General features: G+C 51.9%; 1 protein-coding gene across 1 annotated transcript in view; it reads right to left on the minus strand.

Moving 5' to 3' along the window:
• Positions 1–915: 915 nt before the first annotated feature.
• Positions 916–24567, minus strand: part of CD2H10orf90 (chromosome D2 C10orf90 homolog) — a gene marked incomplete at its 5' end in the record, with an annotated part of 242596 nt that continues 218944 nt past the window's right edge. The window contains 6 exons of the mRNA XM_042907809.1: positions 916–1049; positions 1138–1237; positions 4558–4621; positions 18022–18199; positions 20453–20637; positions 23663–23953. Coding sequence (XP_042763743.1) covers positions 1011–1049; positions 1138–1237; positions 4558–4621; positions 18022–18199; positions 20453–20637; positions 23663–23953 — 857 coding nt within the window. The remainder of the gene's footprint in view (positions 1050–1137; positions 1238–4557; positions 4622–18021; positions 18200–20452; positions 20638–23662; positions 23954–24567) is intronic.

Genomic DNA, 24567 nt, shown 5'->3' on the forward strand with positions numbered 1-24567 from the left:
CAGGAAGCACGGGGCTCCTGACCTGGGTGCTGGGGCAGTAAGAGGAGCAGGTCAGAGGCCATTTCTCACCGAGTGTCATCCGTAGAGGCTGCTCGGTTCATAAAGCGGAATACATAACAGCGATACTTTAATTTTTGTAATAACTGCATTTATTTCCATTTTTGATAAAAACTAGTTAGGTTCTTAACTCCCCGAACACACATTTATAAATATTGAACAATGTCAACTGTTGGAAGGACAGACAGCAGAGCTGGAGCCATCGGGACATTTTTGGCGACCCGGCCGGCCTTTGTTTGGGGAGGAGGGGGCTTTGTGGTGAACACTGAGGTCACCTATAATTTTTTTCCCACCAATTCTGCTCTCCTGGCTTCTGTGGAAATAGAGTCTTTTTCTAGAGGAGCACTCAGAGCGGGGTGGGGTAGTGAGGGTGCCCTGGCCACCCCAGGTCACAGAGGAGCAGGCTGCGTGCCCCCTGGCCTCTGGCAGAGTGCCCACTACCTTCCAAGGTCAGCTCCTAGCATTCTGTGGCCCACACAGCCAGGGAATTTTGAAGAATAACGGGTGCTAACCTGGCGTTTGCAGAACTGGCAAAAGTTGGGATTGATACTTAAAAAGTGATAGCTTTAGGTCCCAAAATTTGATTAAAAAAAAAAACAAACCAATAACCCCCCCAGGATCTAGGCCCATGTGAATGGATAAGGCCTTCCCCCCCGGTGGGATTTGGCTGAAACTCCAAATCTAAAAGTAAGTTCCAAAGTGGAAAAATGAAGGGACTGTGTCTAGAGGTTTGCATCCCACCGGTCATCCCTCTAGAGTCTGGGGACCCATTTCCTCAAGGGTTACTGTTCTTGCGTGGTTTGGGTAAGCAACTCGGGAAGCTAGGTTTTCCTTTCTGAAAAAAAAATCCAAAATAAGTTTTCATTTCATGAAGATGATGCTACGTTTAATGGTTGATCCAGCGTTTGAAGTCATCTCAGGTCCAGGTAGGGGGTCAGCAGGGCGGCCTGTGTTTAGACCGCGTTCCTTTGAAGCAGCTGGTCCAGTAATTGCTAGGGAAGCAGGAGACAAACATGTTAAGTTCAGGTTCAGCATCTGTGAGCCACGCACACATCACACCTGCTGGGGCCAGGCCATTACCTTTTTGAAGACTTCAGCACGGAGTCTGTTACTCTGTAAGATCACTCTTTTCTTTTGTTCTTCTTTTTTCCTTTTAACTTCCGGCAAGTTATTATAGATTCTGAAACAGATTCAGAAAGCCTGTGGAATGGTAGCAAGACGACGTGTGCCTGTGGGGGAGCTGTGTCCTGTCTTGTCGGCAGGCTGTCCCTCTACAAAGAGGAGCCCAGCTGCAGAGGGGCCGTCTCGGAGCTGGGAGGCGCCCGGACCCAGCGCTGCCCTACCGGCTCTGTCTCCAGAACAGGCAGTGGAAGCTGGGACATCACCAGTGGGCAGCGCCCCCCCCCCCCCAACCCAGGGTCAAAGCTCAGAAGCCAGCTGTGGGAGTGACCGTCCCTTCTTTGCCACCTCCCCCTCCCACTGTCTAAGACATGCTTGTTTAAAGCGAGAGATTCCAAACCTACTGCTTTGCCCCTCCGTGTAAACTTGCCCCAGGGACCATTTTCCTACAATTTGTTTTTACCTTCCTGTGACTTAGAAACAGAGCGCTGAATACATGGAAATAACAGGAATTGTGCTGGAATAACACACACACAAATGTGTATTTACCCCTTAACCTGATGCCTTCCTAATCAAACTGCTTCCAAATACGTCTCAGGCATACGTATTATGCTCTTGTCCTGGTGTAAAATGAGGAGTTTTCAAGGGAAGTGGGGCCCAAGAGACCTTCTTCTGGACCCTTCCTTCCTACCTCCTAACGGGAGCTGTTTGCATACTGACACCAAACAATATTTCTGTGAGAATCCACAGACACAGTAGAGCGGCTGCGCCCGGGCTTTTGGGTTTTGCTAGATACATGGCACGTGGATCAACACCTTTTTGTCACGTTCTTTCATGTCTGAAAGCCAGACAAAATTTGTTTAATCGGTTCCACTGTTAAAATAGTAATTAACGAAGTATAAAAATATTAATGATGACAAAATTAGCGGGTGACGTTATCTTGGTTTCTGAGCACCGGGCTGACCACCTGACGTGAATGTTCTCAATCGTCACAACAGTCGAGAGAGGCACGCAGTGTCCTGCTTCCATGGGAATGAGGAACCCGAGCCCCGGCGAGGCCGGGAGACTCATGTAAAGTCCGTCAGCTAGAGGATGGGCTGGGCTTCGAACCTTGGTCTGTCCATCTCTACACAGCACTGTCCCCCGACCAGGTAGCAGAAAACGTCTGGGAAAAGCTTATGCCGTTGACACGGTTTGAATGAATAAATGAACACACGGTTGCCATATCCAGGAACTATTCTAGAAAGGGCCAGGGAGAGGACTGTAAGGAATCAGTAGGCAAGCTGAATGTCCCAAAGTTCCATGGTGGAAATCCCTTCAGATGCACAGAGACCGTCTTCCTGACACCAACCATCTGAATCGTGTGGGCAATTTCAGATAAAAATTCCGGGTCTCACTCCTAGGGGCCTGGATGCAGTATTTTGTTAAAAGGATTTTCTAAATAACCTACGGTATATCCATACGATGCACCACGGGGCAGATATTTAAGTGAATGAGGAAAATCATCCATAACTGTATCTTTTGACATAGAAAGACCCCGCAGACATAAAGTGAAAAAAGGCTATGGAAAAAATATATATAATATGATGCCCTTTATGGTTAAAAATTGGACAATTGTAGGGGCACCTGGGTGGCTCGGTCAGTTAAGCATCCGACTTCGGCTCAGGTCACGATCTCGCGGTTTGTGAGTTCCAGCCCCGCGTCGGGCTCTGTGCTGACAGCTCGGAGCCTGGAGCCTGCTTGGGATTCTGGGTCTCCCCCTCTCTCTGCCCCTCCCCCACTTGTGCTCTGTCTCTATCAAAAATAAATAAAATGTAAAAAAAAAAATTTAAAAAAATGGATAATTGTAGATGTAGAAGTAAAAGTCTATTTTCAGGCACAGAAAGGATACACAGCTGATAAGCGTGGGTCTCTGAAGAAAGGCCTGGGTGCAGGGACGTGATGTGGGGGTAAGACAGTTGGTCATGGGGGACTGTAGCTTTATCTCCACTGTTTTGAGTTTTTAAGATAAAAACTACTAACAAAGAAAACAAAAGAAAAGAAAGCTCTGGTGCGACTGAGGACTGAGGGCCAGGGTCAAAGCCCATTCAGGGCACAGAGTGAAAACCCCAGCACTGACTCCTTCCAGGGGAGGCACCTTAACCTGGCTTGTGTGTCCTCTCTGAATCTCAGTTTCCTCTTTACTAAAACGATAGGACGATCCTGTCCACCATGAGTGCTGCCTTGAGCTCTATCATTTTAATTGCAAGGCTCCATAATAGCAGTTTTGGGTTTGGAGACTGGGAGGAGAGAGTTGGCTGAATTTTTTCAGTGAATTGAAAAAGGAATACTTTTGGCCTGAGGTATACACAACCCTACACTTCTAAAACGGCAAGTCTGAAAACCCAGTGGCCCTATAAACCCCCAGCTAGAAGGCGGTGAACCAGGTTGCTAATGGGATGGCCCCCTTTCTCCTGCCTTGCACTTTTTCACTCACAAAGGGGTTCCCTGCAGATGACCGAAGTTGGCTAATTATCACAGAAGCGATACAATCATGCTAAAAGCAGAAATGCTGTGCCTGGGCCGTGGAGAAACATATTCTTCCTATTTCCGTAGTTTCTCTCTGCACACTATCAGTTTGGTTTAATTATTACAGCTCCTCCCAGTGCTAGATACTTTATGATAAACTGATGACATTTTACTGGCACGACAGTAAAACGGCCAACACTTGGCCAACACTGCTGAGTTATAACATTTTGGTGACGAGGCTGGGGCTCAGAAAGAATGGCCCCCTTTGTGTGCAGCAGGTGGGTGAGAATTAGTAGGGGTCTAGGGCAGCAACCAGGCACACAGAACAGGGAGAGCTAGCTTGTGGATGGCGAGGCCTCCAAGCCCGCCGGGGATGGAACAGCGGGAACGCCCAGCGCGTGCCCCTCTGTGGCTTTGCGGGCTCCCACACGCCAGCGGCCTCCAAGTTTGGACTCTCTTCGGCAGGCTCCGCCACCGTCCAGGCCCTCAGGAGAAACCACCTCTGTCCTCCTCCCGAAATTACCTTCAAAGGTGCACCGCGACCGACGGCTCCTGCCCACAGAGACGATGAGAGCGTGCAGAAGCGCTCCCATTACGAGCCTGGGATCTCTCAGAGACCAGTTACCGGATCAGTTCAGAAGCCAAGACCCACCGCTTTCCCAAGGCTTTTCCAAGAACGGCATTAACGTTCCGAGGTGCGATTGGACAAACGCACTTCTTTCAGCCAGCTTCTCAAATTCACGGCCAAGAAGACCTCAGACCTTAGAGGCAGAGCTGACAACAATGGCCGCTCTGGACGGCACTTGGATGCGTCGGCCCCCCCGTCCGCCATCTTCCCCCACAACTTCTTGACCTCCAACCACCACCAAGTACCTTTTAGATCGCAGGTGCATCTCCTTCTCCGAAATGTACCTTTCTTTGGGTTTGAACAAGTTATCTGGAAAGAAACAGAAAGATTAATTTCAGAAGCTATGGCTATTGCACATTTCTAGAGAAACGTTACAGTGGGCCCAGGACGTACCTGGTTATTGAGCCTCAGTCTAAGCCCCCACCTGTCACAAACATGGCAGGGCTCAGTGGACACTCACATACCATAAATGGACTGAAACTGACAACCAGCAGGTTGGTCTTGATGACAGTTAAACGCGGGCGTGAAGTACAAGGTCAGTGTCTAACATACCTTGTAGACAGTGACTCCTTCGTGTGCTTCATCTAGCAACATTCCTAGGGTGTGGGGGGCAGTGCTACGGTGGCCCCAAAATGCCTCAGGGTCACCTTGGGTACGGTGTCTGGTCATTTCACCCACAAAAGATCTCCACACTAGGTTTTTGGTACCTCTGAGGACAAGGAAGTCTCCCAGCTATCACTAGAGCATTTTGAGAGCAAGGGTTGATACTCATAAGTGGGCCCCCCCCAGGGACATTCAGCCTCTGAATCCATTCTCATGGCGGGAATACCCCTTTTCAGAGTCGGAAAGGCAACGGACAACAACATAGTAGGAACGCCTGTCTAGGGTCCTTTGAGAAAGTGCACAGTGACTGAAAATCACTATGAGTCTGGAATGTTTTCAGTGTAAATACATATTACTAATTACAATGAGGTTTGTAGATTAAAAGTGGTACGTATTTATTTAACGGTTTATTTATTTTGAGAGAGAGAGAGCGCGTGCGCACGCAGGAGGGGCAGAAAAAGAGGGCGAGAGGGAGATCCCCAAGCAGGCTCTGCACTGTCAGCACACAGCCCAACGCAAGGCTCGAACTCACAAACCATGAGATCGTGACCCGAGCTGAAAGCAAGAGTTGGACGCTTAACCGACTGAGCCACCCAGGTGCCCCAAATTAGTATGTATGTTTTCAAAACAGTGTATATGTACCTTTTTGCAATAACTTAAATCCCCACGATGCTCTCCACCCTATGGATTAACCAAGAGTCGGTCACGCAAAAATACTCTTGGGGTACGTGTTACATGGAGTTACAGCTGAGAAGCTGCCACGCTTTCTGAAACACCTAGACAGTGACCAGTTTACCCCTTCCATTGAGCAAAGCAGGCACACGACGCAGCATCCTAGCTAAGTGTCACAGAGTTGAAAGGGGCTCCTTGGGATCCCCAGCAAAGACCCCATGTGTCTCTATTAATCTCCACGTGGATCTATCCCCTCAGTAGAGCCACGCAAGACTTCTCGGGCTTACAGAATTTTCCATGAATATACACGAAGGGGGGTGGGTAAAGAGAGGGATGCTAACAAATTTGTCCCCTCTGGAGAAAGAAAACACTGGTACTGATTTACAAGTTGGAAACAACACAGTGGCTGAGCTTGTAGTCTGTCTGGTTACTCAACGCAAAAGAAAAAATGGCACCCTTGCTAAACTTCAAAGGGAAGACTCAGAGAAGAAATACGAGAGGGGTCAAAACAATCAGAAGAATGTTCCCAGCTAGAGGGAAATGTCCCCAGTGTTTGGAAAGGTATGAGAAAGGAGCAGCCAACATCACCGCGAAGATCTCCAGGGTGCCTCCCAGCAGCCCACACCTGGCCTTCGCTCCAGGTAGGACCAGGCCAGAGTGGAGAGCCTCAGACACAACCTAATCACTTTCCCAAGGAAACGGGGTGGCACCTCAAGGTGGGCACTTATGCGCTTGGGTGAGCACTTGTATGACTGGTTGAAGACCCCCACTCAGGCGAGGAGAAGGAACCTCTACAAAAAATTAGACTCAAACCTGGATTAGCACTCGCTCAGGAGCCGCTCAAGAGTAGAGGGAAGTCAACCCAGACAGACAGACGGACAGACAGACAGTGTTCCAAGGGAATACGAATACAAATTGGAGTTGTGACTTTTTTTTTTTTACAATCTTAATCCAATTGTACGCTGTCTCCTCTGGAAAATCAGATTTTTTTTTTTTTAAAGTTTGTTTCTTTAGAGCACCTGATACCACAATGGAGCTTTGGTTTTGTTTCCAAGAGGAAACAAAAGCAAATGCGAGCTCCTTGGCACCTCCACTGTTTTGTTTTCTGAACTCTTCGTGGCCTGCTGTGCCTCAGCGGAAATTTGAATTCGGGGCCCAGCAGCCCCGTTAGGTACAAAAAACAAGCAGGGCTCGGTCCAAGAGGGCGCGCCCCAGCTGGTGGGCTCCACCCACGCTTTGGGAAAGTGTCTGCTCCTCCGCTGCTGACTTGAGTTTTCCTAACAGCACCAAACACATCGGATGAACGGTGAGACCTTTTGTTCTGCTGGGGAGGGAAGAGAGAGGCGGCAGGTCTATGCCCCTGGAGGAAGTTGTGTGAAATAAAACAAGGGTGTCGCTAATGGCTCCCAACCTCACGGGGGCGAACAGAGCCCGGCCTGGCACTTTGAGAGCCGTGTGTCAAATCCGAGGGGTCCACGTTGTGATTTATAGCAGGACCACTAGGGTTCACTGGACGCCTTCCTACCTGATCTCCCCTGACCTGCACACCAACCCTGTGACATGCGCGTGATTTTTTTGTGCTTTAGCGTCCGGGTAATCGGACTTCAAAGAGTTGGGTTTCAGCCCCAATCAGTCCAGCCCCGTCCACACAGGCTCTTGACCTCAGAACACTGCTGCTAATTTGTACTGCAGAATCCATATTTTGGGGCGTCCTGATGAGTGCCAGCTCCCTTCCCATGAGATGCACCCAAACTTTGTTTCTCTTATCCTCCTTCCTCCTACATCTAATGAGCAACTCCTACGTCACCAGGGGAGGCTCAGAAGAAAACAAAAGTAGGTAGGACCCTGCCACCATGAATTTCATTTGTGGAGGGGGGAGGCCAGATAATTTACAAACTGGCCACAAAGAATCAGGCAAGTGCTCTGATGGCCGCATGGTAGAGGGGGGCCGGGGCGGTCGGGAGGGCCCCTCGGGGGAGGAGGTATTTAAACCACAACCCAAATGACCACAAGACCAGCAGTGGGGAGGCCTGGTGGGAACCAACGAGGGAGGGAGGAGGGCACGAGGCGCGAGGTGACGTCAGGCCAGTGGCTGGCCCAAGATCAAAGACAGCAACATTCTCCCCCCAGGTCACCCTTGACAACCACCAGGGGGCTTTGACCACGATGCCCGCGCGTGGGCATTGGAAACGTGAACCCCAAGCTCCAGATGATGCTAACGTGCACGCAAACTGGGAGGCATCCGTACTGTGCTCTGCAGGCCTGTTTTTAGGAGCTTTTTCTGCACAGTGAGAGAGACAGAGAGCCACGTGGGGTTCACACAGGAGATCCGACGTGTGTTGTTAGGAGACGACCGGTGGCTGTTCATACGCAAACCGGGTGGAGGGGGTACAAACAGGCCGAAGGGAGGCAGATCAGGCACCTGGGGGGGGATCCTGGAGACGGCGGTGCTCCCGGGGCCGGGAAGCAGGTGGTCTCCAGCCTCAGGGACACTGCCCATGTGCAAAGTGAGGTGTGGGCCGGGAGACAGGAATCAGGGTGACGTCCAGGCTGTGCGCTGGACTGGCCATTCATGTGATGACTGTTAATGCTTTCACCTCTTCGGCGCTCTGGTGAGACACCCGGGGAACTAAGCCCAGGGTGAGAGCCAGATAAATGAGGCCTTTAGGGGCCAGAACCAAGGGTCTGTGTGGGGTCCAGGGCTCTGGGGGAGACTTCCGGGCAGCAGACAGCTAAGCCGAATCTTGAAAAAGGAAGAGCTGTCCCCAACGGTGGAGAGGAATGAGGCAGCCCCTCTGGGACCCGCCTGCAGCCAGAGATGGTTTTACAAGGACAGGTGCAGGGGACCCGTCTGGGACCTCATTTCAGGGAATAGAAACCATCCTGCATGAGCTTTGCTCAAAAATACAGCGAAATCGCATCTATCCGTTCTCTTGGAATGAAAATTCTGCCTTTATGAAATTAAAGTGACGGGCGAGAACAATTTTCAGCCTGCTTACTGGTCTTTTATGGATTTTCCTTGAAGCTTTGTTGTTCTAACTCACTGATATAGAGGAAAGAAAACCATGGCTGTAGTCACTTCTCATTAACATTCAGATCGAGGAAGTTTGGGGGTTGTTTTCAGTTTTTTCAATAAAATGACTAAGGTAAATTGCCCATTTCTGTATTTCTAGAAAGTCGTGCCCTACGCCCCTGCCCCCCACCCCCCACTCCCAATCTCTTGTGTCTGGCTCATTACCGTAACCCAGCCATAGGGCCTGTGTTGATCATTTAATTTGCAAGGCCAGACATGCTTAAGCCCTTGCCTGTTTCAAAGTCAGCCAATAACCAGCTACCAAGATTTTGGTGCTTCGGAGGCTGCTCTGGGAGAGCAGCTGAGTAAAAGCTGAGCCCCGATACCCCGTCAATCTCTATAAATACCTGTGGGTGTTTATTACAGCCCTCACCTCCTACATGTGAACACACACACATACACACACACATATACACACACATACACACAGATGGGTGGACTCCACATTCAGGGGGCTGACAGTACTGCCAGGAGGCAGCAAGGATCACCCAGACGCCAGCAGATAGGTTGTTTATGGGGCTGAGGTTCTTTTTCCTCTGCGCACAGAGCCCTTATCTACCGCTCTGATTGCAAAGCTTCATTTTCCCTATTGAACAAGTAATCTAAATGATAATCAAGTTCACACTGGATTTATTACTACAATGCCCTCCCAGAAGCTCATTTTCTGCAGTCACCCTGAGCACTTTGAAGAATCCTTCAGGCACTTGCTTCCCCTATCTTAGAAACACCAAAACCAAGGGATGCCTGTTGGAGAGAATCCAGCAGGGAGCCAACAAACCATTTTGGAGTGTAGACACCAAGTCTACACCTCTCAGAATCTTCTATTAGAGGCAGGGCCTCCCAAAAGGAATGAAAATGGGGTGTGTTTGGGGGGAACATCTCTGAGGATGTTCTCTAAAAAAAGGCCCCCCAAATCTCATGTTCTGAGATCACAAGGCTGCTCATTTTGCCAGTGAGCTGTTCAGAGCCAATGAGCAGCTGACCATCCGGCCGCTGGAATAATCACATGGTGGTTTTCAAGAGTTGAATCTCCTTACTTGCGCCTCATTTCTATTCAGCTCCCTTCAATGGGACCTCTAATCTGCTTGACAGAGGCAACAGCAAAGGGGTCTCGCTTGGACTAATTAGCCCTCCAGAAATTAAATGGTACACATCACACCGGACAAAGGCAAGTGGAAAGACTCTTAGGCCGCTTGCTTCCGAAGTGCTCTTGAGCTGATGAAGTCTTGGGCTGGATAACCGTTTCCCATTTTTCTCGGATCTGTTCAAGCCTTCGGTGGAATCCTGCTCTGAATGACAGTTCCACACCGTGAACAGCCTGCTCCGGGGGCCCGGAAGGTGGTGGACGCGGCCCAGATGCTGGCATTTAAGTGAAAGTGATGCTCGTCCCAATCACCACCCGGCCACACAACAGAGAGGCTGCTATCAAAGTGTGCGAGTGTAGTGAGGCTCTCAGATCCTTCTGGCGAAGGCATACAACATTCGGAAATGAAAAATAAACCAGAGGTCTCCGGGGATCATCCGTTTCTCTTTGCAGGCTCAGTGTGAGAAGCAGAGTACGAAGCCTCCTGGTTAGAGAAGACTCACTCGTTCTCTTCATGGAGAGCTCAGCTCCTGCACAGAGATTCAACCCCGAGTTCAGAGCCTGGGTGCGGGGATGGTGCGGTAATGAGAAGGGCTCACCAAGAACACAGGCGGATCTTCGTAACTGAACTCTTTTTTTTTTTTAAGTTTCTTTTCTTTCTTTTTTTTGAAAGAGAGGTAGAAAGTGAGTGGGGGAAAGGACAGAGAGAGAGGGAGACAGAATCCCAAGCAGGATCTGCGCAGTGCAGAGCCCGATGTGGGGCTCGAACTCACCAACCGGGAGATCGTGACCTGAGTCGAAACCAAGAGTCGGACACGTAACTGACTGAGCCACCCAGGCGCCCTGTGATGGGAGAACTCTTGACCCAGCATGGTGCAGACGGGGCCTGGGGACCACAGCTCCAGCTGAAGGAAACAGATCCCCAGGTCAAACACGTCTATTAGGAACAGTTTTGGAGATAAATGGAGTCTTTACGCAATTCCCTGGTTAGATCCTGAACTCAGACCAAAAGCAGCAGCACAAGCCCTCAGGGGCTTTTCCGACGTGGCTCTAGACTTGGTTTACAGCTGTCTGCCAGACCAGCTCTTTCCCCAAGTGGCGCGAAACCCCTTGAGGACAAGGGGGGTGGATTTCTTCTACTCTGTTTGCTTTCTCACCCCCCCCCCCCCAACACCCCTGCTCCTTTCCATCCACACTCCATCCCTGCGGCCAAAGACAAATTTCCATTTATTACTTAATCACTCCTCAAAGACCCAGCAAAGGATAAAGGGGCCCAAGGCTCTCTGTTGGCTCCCACAAAAGCCACGGGGACCACAGAGGAAGGTGAGACTGTGTCCGCGAGGTCTCTCCCCCGCATCACTCCTGTCTGAGCTCTTGGTATAGACAAGCCCCCTCCTTCTCCCATTATGTCACACGGTCACGCTTGTGACATATGTTCCAAAGGGACTACCTGGCTCCTCTTGTCTGATGGACATCGTGCTGGGTACCAGCATGATGGCATTGGTGCAGATGCCAGGGGAACCCTCACGGTCTAGGCAGGGCCTGTCAACGCACAAGCATCCAGTGGGGCAAAGCCGAACACAGACTGCGAAGCCGGCACCACAGTCTGCTGCCCAGAGGCCCCCCACAGCCCTCCACCCTTGCTTCCTGGCACTGCTAGACCAAAAGAATACAAGCAAGGAGGGTAAGGCCCCCTTCCCGCCGTCCCAGGTTGCTGTGGGAAACGGCAGACTTACACTCCGGTTGGGGTTTCCTTAGCAAAGCATAGTAGATCTTTCTATAAGCAAAGATTCCTAGAACAACATTTCCAAAGTGAACTCTCAAGAAGTAGATCAAAGCATTCCAAGGTAAAAACAAAAACAAAAAAAAGTTTAGGAAAAACAAGGTTAAACAAATGTAAGCAGTCTTCATTGGTGCACAACTTCTCAGTGCCTTTAACAGTTGTAATGCTGTTTTCAAAGTTATTATTTGTAGCTAGAGGATTTAAACTCTATTAGAAAGAAAATCTGGTGTACTTGCCCCCACGTTTTCTTTAAAAGGTGTGTGTATTCAAAGGCAAGTTTAAATTACTCATTTATTTATTTTTATTTTTTTTAATATTTATTTATTTTTGAGACAGAGAGAGATACAGCATGAATGGGGGAGGGTCAGAGAGAGGGAGACACAGAATCTGAAACAAGCTCCAGGCTCTGAGCTGTCAGCACAGAGCCCGACGCGGGGCTCGAACTCACGGACCACGAGATCATGACCTGAGCCAAAGTCGGCCGCTCAACCGACTGAGCCACCCGGGCGCCCCTAAATTACTCATTTAAAGGAACTTTAACAATGGCTCAAATCACACTCTTCACCATAAAACAGCAACAGTTGGTGAAAGTCCGAAAGATTAACTGTTGATACGAGAGTCATTGTTTGCTCCAATTCCAGGGTTTCCCAGGATTTTTTTCGAGAACCACAAAATATGGTGATTTACAGATGATGAATAAACTTTCCTTCTCATTGCCAAGTAGATTTATGTCCTCAGTGTCACTGCAAGGTTTACTACTGCACTGCATTGTGGGATAAGAGGGAAATCATTTGGAAAATAAAATCCAGGCAATCGAGAAAAGGAGTATCTCTGAACCAGGGAAAGAGTCTTTTAGCTAAATCAGGCTCCTTGTTCTCTTTGCAGGCTGATGAAGTAACAATTACTTTTATCTGATAAGCGCATTTAAAAACTCCTTTGTGAGTAATGGCGGGAGAACTACCCCCAAATATTTATTCAGATGTCTTATGGAAAAACATTCCCGAGATCAGACCAGGCAACAACGTGGGACCACGGGGCTGGTGCTCAGCTAGCTGCGTGATGAACAGCACATTTTTATTACTGCGATGACTTCCCCAGCCATCTCATATCTGCTGGGTCACTTCTCCAGCTCGATGCTCTGGGAATGCAAATTAATTTTAATGCTCGCTCCAGCCAAGAATCATCACTGAAGGCAGATCTGCTGGAGAAGGAATTCTGCAGCGCCTTCCGGAGAATTCCGTCCCTCTGCTGGTCCGTGATTTGAATGGCTCTGACTTGGATCACCTTGGGAAGTGTGGATAACGCAATTCAGATTAATTCGGGTGCGGGAGGGCTGCCCAGAGTGACTCAGGGCGGCAGGCGCGCGCCCACCGGCATTTACAATCCAGGGCGATTTGACTAGCACGCCCGCAGGACCGTAATCCAAAGTGAAGACAGTCAGGAGGGTGGGGATCCAGAGAGGTGCAGGAGCCACGAGCGCTCAAATGGAAGAGGGAGGGGGCAGGGGAGTGGATGGGAGTATCAGGGAGAGCTTCATGGAAGAAGGGGCTACTCCTCGTGGGTCTTCTACACATTCACGGGTTGCGGGGACAAGCTGGGAGGGCCACAGCCACAGCGATTCAGAAAGAGCTAAGTGCACACCACCACAGGGTCCAGGACGGGCACGGCAGGAGGCAGAAGGAAGAGCCCTGGGGGCAAGAGATCAAGGAAGAGGCTGGATTTTGTAGGGCAGAGACAAGTAGAGACAGATAAGCCTTCTACCAGCGGGTTTAGGGACCCTGAGGCAAGGAAGGACAGCCAATGAGACCAGCTGAGCAGGGTTGGGTGCAGGGGGGCAGAGTCAGGCTAGGAGGGGTCTCGGTCGCAGGGGTGAAATCCAGGAGGCTCTGGGCTGGGTCCACAGAGGATAGTGAGGGTTGCCGCCGACTGAGCACCTACGAGCTACAGGTTCTGTGCTGTCTATGCCTGTGGGTGCCAACCCACCTACCCCACCCTATGTCTGAGGTCGCCATACCCGATGCTTTCGGTTCGTCCCGCCCCAGATTCATTCTGCAAGGGGGAAGCAGGGACTAATTCTGAAACATTCCAATTCCCCGGTGAGGGTCGGCCCGTGAACACGACCAACCCCCGGGACCCAGGGAGCTGCATGGGGATGATGGTCCACAGCCTGGGTAACCATGGTGACGTGGGCAAAAGAGCCCTGACGGGGGAAGGGAGGGGGGAGGCCCTTAGACGGGAGAGTCTGTACCCTCAGAGGCGGAGAGCAAAGCGTGATTCCTGCCTTCCTCCTTCGGCTGCTTCTCTCACCTTCTCTCCTCCACACTTCAAAAGTCACCGCAGTGTATCCATTCTGCCCAGTTGCCATCATCCCGCATCCCACTGCCCTGCCCTGGGACTGCCTACCATGACCCGCCTGGGGCTTCCGACCTCGAAATGAGGTTCAATTTGGAAGCGGCATCTATGGTCACCCCCGCTCGATCCGCACCCCCACTTGGCAGTCTAGTCCTAGCCAAACTGACACCCTGACAGTTCTCTCTGCTGTGACGTTATACCCTCACCCACCCCCACCCCGCACCACCGTGCGCGGTCTCTACCTATCCCAGCGCGGCTCCGAGGTCTCCCCATCAGAAGGCACCCCCAGCCCCAAGTATCGCCTGCACCCTTTCCCTACGAGGTGGGGAGGCCCGTGAGACCAGGGACTGTACCGGGCACACAGCGGGTTCTCAAGAAAGGCTTACTGACAGGTGGATGAAAAGGCTTTTCATGTCACTTGCCAAAGCCCGCCCAGAGGTGGCCCAGGAGGCTCCCGGCGAGCAAGCGGACGCGTCCTCACTTTGAGAATTCAAACTCCAGCTGGTGAGACAGTAAAGACAGGCCGGGCTGTAGGCAGGGCCTTTATAATGCCACTTCCTTGTCGCTCTCTAGTCTCAGCTGTCCACGAAAATCCCCGTCTACAAAGAGGGAGCCCCGATAACGCTCACACACGTGTGCACACACATGCACGTACACGCTTGTCCCCGCCCCAAGCCTTCACAACTGCTCAGAATCCAAGGGTCAACAGGAAGCCGCGCTGGCCCCCCCGGCCTTCGCCGTAATAGTCCCTGCAGGTCAGGCGCTTCCTGGGGCGGCCCCTGCCGGAGCAGGTGTCTTTCTGCCAGCAGAGCGCCCACCCGTGCCTCTCCCGTCTGTCCTGGGCAGACCCCGCCGGGAGGCAGCGACCCCAGCTCAGAAAGCAAACCCGAGCCCTCCTTCTAACCGCCGTCTTGAAGCCGTAGCTGGAGTTCGTGCACGCATATGACCTGTTAACTAATTTCGCCTGTAAGAAAACCATTTTCAGCTCACTGTTAGCATCTTGCCAGCGGACAGGCTGAAGGCAAGATGTGCGCTGGAGACTCGTTTCGTGGGGCTTAAACACTTCCTCTCACTTGCCCAGCTCACACGAGGCTCTGGTTTCAGAAGTTGTCTGATTTCACTGACCCAACACAAACAAACAGGAGCCTGAAGCTCTCATCGACACATAAATACCGCAGGGACGGGCAGAACGGCCATAAAATCCATGCCCCAAAGTCCTGCCCACGGCATCCTAGCTGCTGGGGCGAGCTCAGAACTGGGGGACTTCAAAGGGTGCTTCGGTGATTTAAAGCTGTGGACTGGGTCCGATCACCTTTCATTACATATGATCTTAAAATGTTCCTGTGAATATTTAAATATATTCATAAACGTACAGATTTAAAATTATAAATATATTTTGAATATTTGAATATTTAAATGATCTAAATATCCTTTAAAGATTTCATTTAGGGGCGCCTGGGTGGCTCAGTAGGCTGAGCGTCCAACTCTTGATTTCTGCTGAGGTCATGATCCCGGGGAATCTTGGGATCAAGCCCCACATTGGGCTCTGAGCTAAGCATGGAGCCTGCTTAAGACACTCTCTCTCTCTCTCTCTCTCTCCCCTTTTGCCCCCTCCCTCACTCGATCTCTCTTCTCTTTCTCTAAATGAAAAAGTATATATATTTCATTTAACGTGACCTTGTAAGGAGACCTGCTTAGGGGAAAACACCACAGTTGGATACTGTAGTGGGTAGAATTACATCTCCCCAAAAATATATGTTCAAATCTCACCCCCCACCCAGTCTGTGATTGTGACTTAACCCAGAAATAGGGTCTTTGCAGAAGTATGCAAGTGAAAATGAGGTCATACTGGATTAGGGTGGATCCTGATCAAGTGACTCATGTCTTTCTAAGATGAGGAAATTTGCCTGCAAAGACACATAGACAAGGGGAGAAAGCCATGTGAAAATGGAGGCAGAGAAAGCAGTGATGCATCTGTAAGCCAAGGATTGCCAGAAGCCACCAGAAGCGAGGACAGGGGCATAGCCATGAATTCTCCCTCTGAGCCTCCAACAAAAACCCAATCATTTTAGACACCTTAATTTTGGACTTTTGGCTTCCAGACTCTGAGAGATTAAATTCCTATTATTTTAGCCAACCAGCCTGTGGTCACTTTTTTAAAGGGTTTTTTTTTTTTTTTAATGTTTATTTATTTTTGAGAGAGAGAGAGCACAAGCAGGGGAGGGGCAGAGAGAAGGGAGACGCAGAATCCCAAGCAGGCTCCAGGCTCTGAGCCGTCAGCACGGAGCCCGACGCGGGGCTCGAACTCACGAACCTGAGATCATGACCTGAGCCGAAGTTGGATGCTTCACCGACTGAGCCGCCCAGGCGCCCCCGGCCTGTGGTCACTTCTTAAAGCAGCCCTAGGGATGACCAACGGGCATCTCCCTAATATTTGAGATGATGGTGATTCTAGACCATTCGGCACCCACAGTGTGGCACAGCCAGTAGGTAGCTGGCCCCGAGGATGAGAACCCCAGCTCTACTGCTGCTGAACAGCCCCGCCCAGAAGAAGCTCCTGAGCGTCTCTGGCCTTCCATCTCTTCCTACGCAAAGGACAGGACTGATTAAAAAGGAAGCTGATCGGATGACATCTTTTGTATGTGGTTCTGTTGAGCTCTCCAGTGGCATTGCTCTATGTTTGTTGGCAACATATTTGTTAACTTAACCATTTTGAACAAGCAGGATCTTCAAAACTATCAAGGCCAGCCGGCCCGCACATCATGAGCACCCCCGTAGCCCTTCTCCAGACAAGGGGAGACGTCAAAGTTCCCAGGGCGGGGTGGGGGGGCTCCCACTGGTGGCCGATGGCTGGTTCCTCGTAGTAACTTGAGAAGTCTGCATCAAACCTAGGTTTCTCTCTGTCGAGCCAGAGATTCTGGTCCCTGGGGGAACACGCCCAAATGCAGCCTGGATCTGCCAGGCAGCTTGAAAATGTGAGACACATGTTCAAAGAGGGGAACTTCCCGCACATTCATTTTGTCGACTTTTTTTTTTCTCTTTTTTTAAGCACACTGGGAAAGAGCAGCAGGTGTTTTCCTGAATCCTCTACCACAAGAAGGATGCATCCTTGCCTGGGTCTTAGGACCCGCAGTGCCCCGGGTGGATGAAGGAGATAGCCTGTCCACGGGGACTGCGGAGGTGAGCAGGAATTCTGGGATAACACCCTGTGTCCTCCGTCGCCCAGGCTCCCCTGCAGGATCTTGGTAATGTTTGCGAAGCTGCATTTTATTGAATATGGTTATTTCCCTAGAGGACTTTTATCCAGATTTATATGCATGATTTCACACCCCTGGTGTCCTGGGGGCCAGAACATTTTCCTAGGAAGAAAGATCTTGTTCCTCTATCCAAAGGAATAAAATGGAGGTTTCCCCAGGCCTCCAGATTTTAAGATTTGAGTTGGCAGGCCATCAGTATGGGCTCCGATGTCTCCACTGTTGCCCTCAAGCCTTCCTGTTATTCTTGCTGGTTTAATAGTCTGTTTATAAGCTCCGTGAAGGAAGGACCAAATCTAGTCTGGCTCACTGTGCTATCCCCACCTCCCAGCATGGTGCCTGGCCCAGAGAAGATTCCGGAGAACCCCCCGTCTAATGAGCGTTCGAGTGCCGCCCCTCACGGGGCCAGCCTGACACTGGCTACACCGTGGGGGGGAAAGCTGGCCATCCGCGCTCTGCGCTCACAGCAGGAAAGGGGGTTTCAGGATGACAAATGTTGATGTAGACAAGCTGGAGTCAACCTCTCACCCTGAGATCTGTTTTGCAATCTACAAAGGGCAAAGGGGATCTCTCGCAAATGTCTGTTAGGAGCCAAGAATTTGAACTTGCTACCCTGGCTGCTAGAGTTATGTGGCTTCCTTCCCAGCTGTAGTGGTAAATTTGTGTCCCAAGCTGGTTCTGCTGAATTCAGCACCCTGTATCAGCTCCCGCCACGGGCTGGCTCCCAGAGCAGGCTGCAGGACAACACCGAGGTTTGGATGTGCGGCACAAACCCGCGTCCTGTGCGTGTCAGGGGTATCACGTGCATCATCACCTTGGATGAAGGTCCTGGTCCTCCCAGACCACCCGTCCCACCTGCCCCGCCCCCCCAAGCCACCTGTAGCTTACCGCTGAGAGGGTGGGGAACCGTGAACTGCTTCTTGTTGGCGCGGACAGGAAAGAGACTCTGCTTCTGCGCTAGGTTCTCCTTCCGCTGGGCTTTTCTCTGCTGGATCATGTGTTCAAGCTTCTTCAGCCGTTCTTGTGAGCGAGAGATGAACTGGGGTTTACGGACCTCCAGCGCTTCCTAATTGCAGCGAGAGAACATCTTATTGTTAAGAGAAGTGACCCAGAACGGCAATATATCCTTCTGATTTGGTCAAGAACCTGATCAAAAGTACAACACTCGGGGCGCGCCTGGGTGGCTCAGTTGGTTAAGCACCTGACTTCGGCTCGGGTCATGATCTCACGGTTCATAAGCCCAAGTCCTGCATCAGGCTCTGTGCTGACAGTGCAGAGCCCCCTTGGGAGTCTTTCTCTCTCTCCCTCTCTCTCTCTGCCCCTTCCCTGCTCTCACTCTCTTGATCAAAAATAAAGGTAATAAATAAACTTCCTTTAAAAAAAAAAGTACAATGCTCAAAGACCGATAGCCCCAGCGTGCAAGCACACCACAACTTTTTTCCGGGGCCTCGTGTAAAGACCGTCACAGACGTGTTGATGGTATAGGGCCTGGTGGTCAGTCCTGGCCAGCGTCAAGCATGACTGCCACCCGGCAGTGAGGTTGTGAGTGCAAAGGCATTCCTTCTCCCTGTCAACTCATTCGCTTTCCCACAGACCCAAACCTGAGGGCCCTAAACTCCATATTCCATGGGTGGGGAAGGAATGAAGGCATTATGAGTCACTTGCTTCTGCTGGGGGTTGGAAACCTCAGGCACAGACCTAGATCATCCACCCAGCGTGAAATATGTGCCTGTTGAGCAGAAACAGTAATCTTGGCTAACGGGAACAGCGTCTCCTTCCAGGAAGAAAATGTTGGCAAGGTATCTTTGCCTATGCAAAACGGCCCCGCAAGCTCCAGAGACGGGGTCAGCGTGCCCACGTTTCCAGCTCGGCCACATCCCTCACTGTCCTCCCAGCTCCACGCGTGCACTAAGCCACCTCCCCAGGTCTGCTGGAAAAGAGTGACCACCGCCGCTGCATTCTGATGGTTTATGTGGCTTCACTGTGTCGGGGAATCCCCACATTGCTTCTGAAAGGCAGGGAATGTATTCCCATTTGACAGATAGAAAACCTGAGGCTCACCGGCGGATCCCACAGTGACCCTCAGCTGAGAGACCCCTACGTTTTTCCCACGCTGCCTTTCATGCTCTTAACTTGCTACTCCTTGATCACCTCGGTTCAGGTGGTTCCTGGGCCTGGAGTAACACGCCAGCCACGCCCGTCAGTCAGAGTTCCAGCCGCTGGGGCTCCCCGTTCACCCTGAGCATCGTGGCACTTCACAGACCGCCTCGTACAAGTGATTTGCACACACCGCTGGCCATGCTGGGCCGTGAGCTCCTGGAGGGCGGGGGCCGTGTCTTACCCCCACCGTATCCCTCGCAGCCGCTACCCTGAGCTCTGCACATAGTAGGTTCTCAGCAAAGGCGCTCGGGACGTGCTGCTGTGTCTGACCCGTTCCTCTGCCCGACTCCTCCTCTGCCCGGGTTCCCGGGGGAGGGCAGCTCAGGTTCCATCTTTGTCATGGATGTGGCCCTGGCAGCTGTGCCCGGGAAGGAATCTTCTCGGCTGGTTGTTCTCTATGACGCACCGGGGCCTGCAGAGATAGCCTCTGGGGACAGCTTAAGGGCCCAGCGTGGCTGCTTTGGGGGCATCCAGAGTCTCCCGCCATGGACCTACCGAGGGCCCCAGGGGTGCAGGGACCAGCCGATGGCACCATGTCCACATCTGCAGGGAGGTTTATAACGTATCAAGTGCCTGCCTAGAAGGTGTGCCTCACTATGTGACGTGCCGTTAACAGAGGCTTTCTGTTATTTGTGTGCCCTTCTCATGTTCATATCTCTAATTCTGAACTTTAAAACAAGCGTACATATTACTTCGACGACCACAACCAGAAAGAGACACCAAAGGAAAGCTTTCATATCCTTGAGCCTGTGGCCGTGTGATTTAGAGCAACCTCTTCAATCTTTCCAAAGCCGAATGTCCTCACATGCAGACGGGATTGTAGGGACCCCTGCTTCATTAGGGGTGCTGGGAAGATGCCTGCTCAGCGTCACTCAGAACCGCTCAATAAACGCAGTCTTTGCTGTGACCATTGTCACTGTGGATATTATGCAATCCTCACTCTAGCCCAGGGGAATAGGTATTGTTTCTCCATTACTCACACTGTGAAACGGAGGCCCAGAGAGGTTAGGGGACCTGGCCAGAGTCATAGAGCCATTATGAAGGGGTGGGGTCAAGGCTCCAGGGTCAGAAGTGGAAGTAAGATTGGGCCCCCCACGCACTCCCTAGGGAAAGGTCTGCCCTTGGTGGGGATCAAGCCGGGGTGCACAGAAGGCCTTACCTGCAAGGTCAAGGAACCTGCAGGTGTTTGCTGATACTCAGAACAGTCTTCTGACAGGTCAGGGGTCTCTGGTTGCTCGGGGGGCGCTGGCTCGGGGGGCGTTGGCTCGGGGGGCGCTGGCTCAGGCTCCTCCCTCTTCCTGCACTCCTTTATTTTTACAACCAAGTCGCAGCACTTGTAATCTCCTGGGAGAGAAGAGTGAGAATTCCATTTAGAGGGGCAGCAGGATTTTTGCCTGGCTTCTCGGTACCATTAGACACAGAAGACAATTTCGAGAAGAGAGACACCAGTAGGTCACTAATGGGCCTCGTGAAGCTGACGAGATCATGCCTCCCTAGACGCCCCCAGCCGCCCTGGTCACAGGGAGGAAGGTCTCTAGGCAGCCAGACTTCACAACCGGTTAATTACCCCATGGAGGTAGTCCCCTGGCTTCCAGGGTTCAAAACGCCTTTGTTCCTAAGAAAAAGAAACTTTTCCACTCTGTGCTTCACATTAAGTGTGTACAATTATCACAGCTCAGTCGTTTGGGGGCAGCGTATTAATTTATCTTCTGTTTGCTACACTAATGATGTAAGACGGAAAAGCGGTATTCAATTATTTATCCCTCCCCCTTCATTTGCCAGGGACTACCACTGGCTTCCCATTTATAATTGGAATTATCTCTCTCTCAGTGCTGGATCTGGCCACCTCCTCCGGCCCTTTCGACATCCCCCCTGTGGAAGAGGTCAGGGGAGGCCTTGATTCACAGGGCGGCCTCTGGCGTGGGGAAGGAGGGATTAACGTATGTTCACCGAGCGCTCACCGACCAAGGCCGCCGCCAGGGACACAACGCCCCTTCAGTCCCGTGCTAGCCCGCGCTTCCTGTGTGAGCTCCCCCACCCCCGCCACACTGTCCCCATACACAGCCACCCCCCCAGACCTCCCCAATTCTGAAGCTCTGCAGCGTCTTACTCGCTCCTCACCCGCACCCCCTCCTACGGCCACAGAGCCCCTTTGATTCTGCACCCAGTGACCTCCGACCTCCAGGCTGAGCCCCAAACCTTTACGAAGGCCTCCTCTTCCCAAGGCAGGTTCCATCCCCCCAACTCTTGTGTTCCCGCAGCAAGAACATACTTCACACACGGGGGGCAGCACGGGTGGCGGGGTGGGGTCATGACAGCATGTTTTAACCCCACGAGCCTCTGACTTCCTCAAGGGCTAGACCGGGTCGTCTTCACCCTGGATCTCTCCCCGGGGGCAGCCCAGGTGCCCAGGAGGAGCTGGTTCTGTTGGGAGGGGAGAGGCAGCCATGGGGAGGCTCCCCGTGGCCACAGGAGGCATCTCCATGGGCCCTGGAATCTCTCATCGGAAGCCCCTGTGGCGTCCACCGTTCACCCCTGGATCCTCTCTGGCCTGGACCCGCTGTCCTCCCTCTACTCGAAATCCACCCGTTTCCTAAAACCCGCATGTCCTGCGGGCAGATCAGACTTCGGTAGCTGGGCTCCTGGCGGGCGTTCCACTTGCAACGATTGCCTTTGATTCTCGACCAACAACACACTACTTAGCGGCCCTCAAGTCGTTCTCTCTCTTGCTCTTTCTGGAGGATTTCCTTGTTGCAGCCCCCTTCCTGCTTTAGGCCTCGCCGACCAGCCTGGATACCCACCCCACCCCGTGGGAGGTAATTATGCCTTCCAGCACGCCGTTCCCATTTCTGGCTGTGAACTTCCTTCTGGCTCACCCCGCCCACAGGGAAGCCACAGGGCCTCACACCCGTCCCCACCTGCACCCCACCCACCGGAGCCAGCAACCCGGGGGTGGGCTGGGCAGGCCCATCTTTCTTCCAGAGAGCTCACCAGAGCGTTCTGTCCACTGTATCTTGAAAACCTTCTCCTCCCCAGGGACAGTCTCTGCTCCTCCCCGGTAGGGCCTCAGCGGCCCCAGCCTGGCCCTCTCCCTTCTGCCCCCCACCCACTGTCCAGGAGAGGGTCTCCTTCAGAGCAAATCTAATTAGATCTCTGCCCCTTCAAGGGCTTGGCCCCGCCCTCAGACCACACTCCCTGGGTGGGCTTTGAGGACTTTCCAACTTGGGACTCACACTCGGCCCCTCCCCCCTCCCCTGTACTCCGGGCCCCTGGACCCCAAATCGACCATGCTCTTTCCGGCAATCCTTGGCTTGTATGTGACTTGCCGTCAGTCTGCAATGCTCTTTTCCCTTAAGTCTGATCTGTAAGCCTCTAATCAGCTTTCACGCCCCTGCTCAGAATCATCTTCCTTGAGGAAGAGGGCTCTGTCCAGGCCCTCCCGGGGGCACCTGTGCCCACCTGCAGCTCCCTGGAAGTTCTGCCACACATAGGTCTCCAGCACTGGACTGACGGTGCTGGGAGGGCAGGGAGCGCCGAGCACAGTGACTGGCACACAGTAGGTGCTTTAATAGATGCTTCTTTAATGTATTAATGAAGAGCTAGGGATTAACTTGGCTCCCAAGTGATATTATTTTCTACCAATTACAAAACCCATTTTAACCTTCATATCCCAAAGCGATATAACCCAGTGGGTTTCCTTCCGTCCTCCTCCATAGCTGTTCTGGAAAATCTCTAGTGATAGGAAATCTAAATTTTCCCACTGAAAACCGGGCACCACAGATCTCTTTTCTATTCTATTCTATCCTTATACTCTTTTATATTTCAGTGCTCACGGCCGCATGCGTAGGGGTCAGCCGCTTGGCCTTTAGAGAAGGGATGGCCTGGTTGGGATTCTAGGTTCCCTCATCTTCGCGAGGCTCACATTGGGAGTTGCCTGGCCTCGTGCTTGTTGGGTGCCGGGCACATGGGGGGCCCGCACCCCTCAGACATCATCCTTGTTAGTCAGTCACAGGGGACCACAGGCAGCCTGGGGGACCTCAGAGCAGCCACATCAGCATCTCAACCCTTCCTTAGCTAAGCCTGGGAGGCAGTCCCACACCCGGGAGTGGCTCTCCTCCTTACTGACCTCACTCATGCACAGTAGGGCTGGAATGCCTGACCCACACGGGGCTGTCTTCTCCACGCTTAGGAGGGAGAACGCACCCACCACAGAAACCTGCTGGTTCTGCTTGTTCTCAACTCACATAGTGGAGAAGGGACAGCTTTGTACGGTGAGCTCGCATGAGCCAAGGCTCAGGAAGACGTCATACCATTTTCCGTATGCATATCAAGGAGGCATCGTCTCAACCCTGCCTCCCTTGCTCCTTACCTTTGGGGAACTCTCTTTCTACCTGAACACCATTGTCTTCCTGTGGAGAGGTGCGTACATCTTGCAAGGGGCAAAAAAACCCAGGAAAAAGGATTCTGGATTTCAGGACGCTTTGCTGTCGACTTTCTGAGGGCTCAGAGAAGTTGCTAGATTGACAGGTGTTGCTTAGAGAGCTACACCCCTCGGGAAGGAAATCTTTAACCAGCTTCTGTGCCACCGGGGGAGCAGACAAGGTTGCACGTGCTTCTCCTTGTTGCTTCTTGCTGCTTCCAGAAAATACTTTTGTTTCTACTAAAAATAAAATGAGAGCTGTGTTCAAAACATCTGACAAGGGGCACCTGGGTAGCTCAGTCGGTTGAGCTTCTGACTCTTGATCTGAGGTCATGATCTCACGGTTTGTGGGATCGAGCCCCGCATCGGGCTCTACGCTAACAGCCCGGAGCCTGCTCGGGATTCTCTCTCCCTCTCTCTCTGCCCCTCCCCCACTTGCATGCGCACGTGCTCTCTCTCTCTCTCTTAAAATAAATGAATAAACTTAAAAAAAAATTTAAAAACCCACATCTGACAAGTGCACATCAAATGTATTGGCTTCTGGGGGTGCCTGGGTGGCTCAGTCGGTTAAGCGTCCGACTTCGGCTCAGGTCACGATCTCGCAGTCCGTGAGTTCGAGCCCCGCATCGGGCTCTGGGCTGATGGCTCAGAGCCTGGAGCCTGTTTCAGATTCTGTGTCTCCCTCTCTCTCTGCCCCTCCCCCGTTCATGCTGTGTCTCTCTCTGTCTCAAAAATAAATAAACGTCAAATGTATTGGCTTCTGCACACCTTCCTCTTCTGGAGACAGGGACATAGGCTGCAGCACTGCCTCGGGAGCCCCGGAGCCGCCGGTGGCCAAACGTGCGTGTGCTTTT

This window comes from Panthera leo, chromosome D2, assembly GCF_018350215.1.
Source record: "Panthera leo isolate Ple1 chromosome D2, P.leo_Ple1_pat1.1, whole genome shotgun sequence".
In the NCBI taxonomy this organism is placed as follows: Eukaryota; Metazoa; Chordata; class Mammalia; order Carnivora; family Felidae; genus Panthera; species Panthera leo.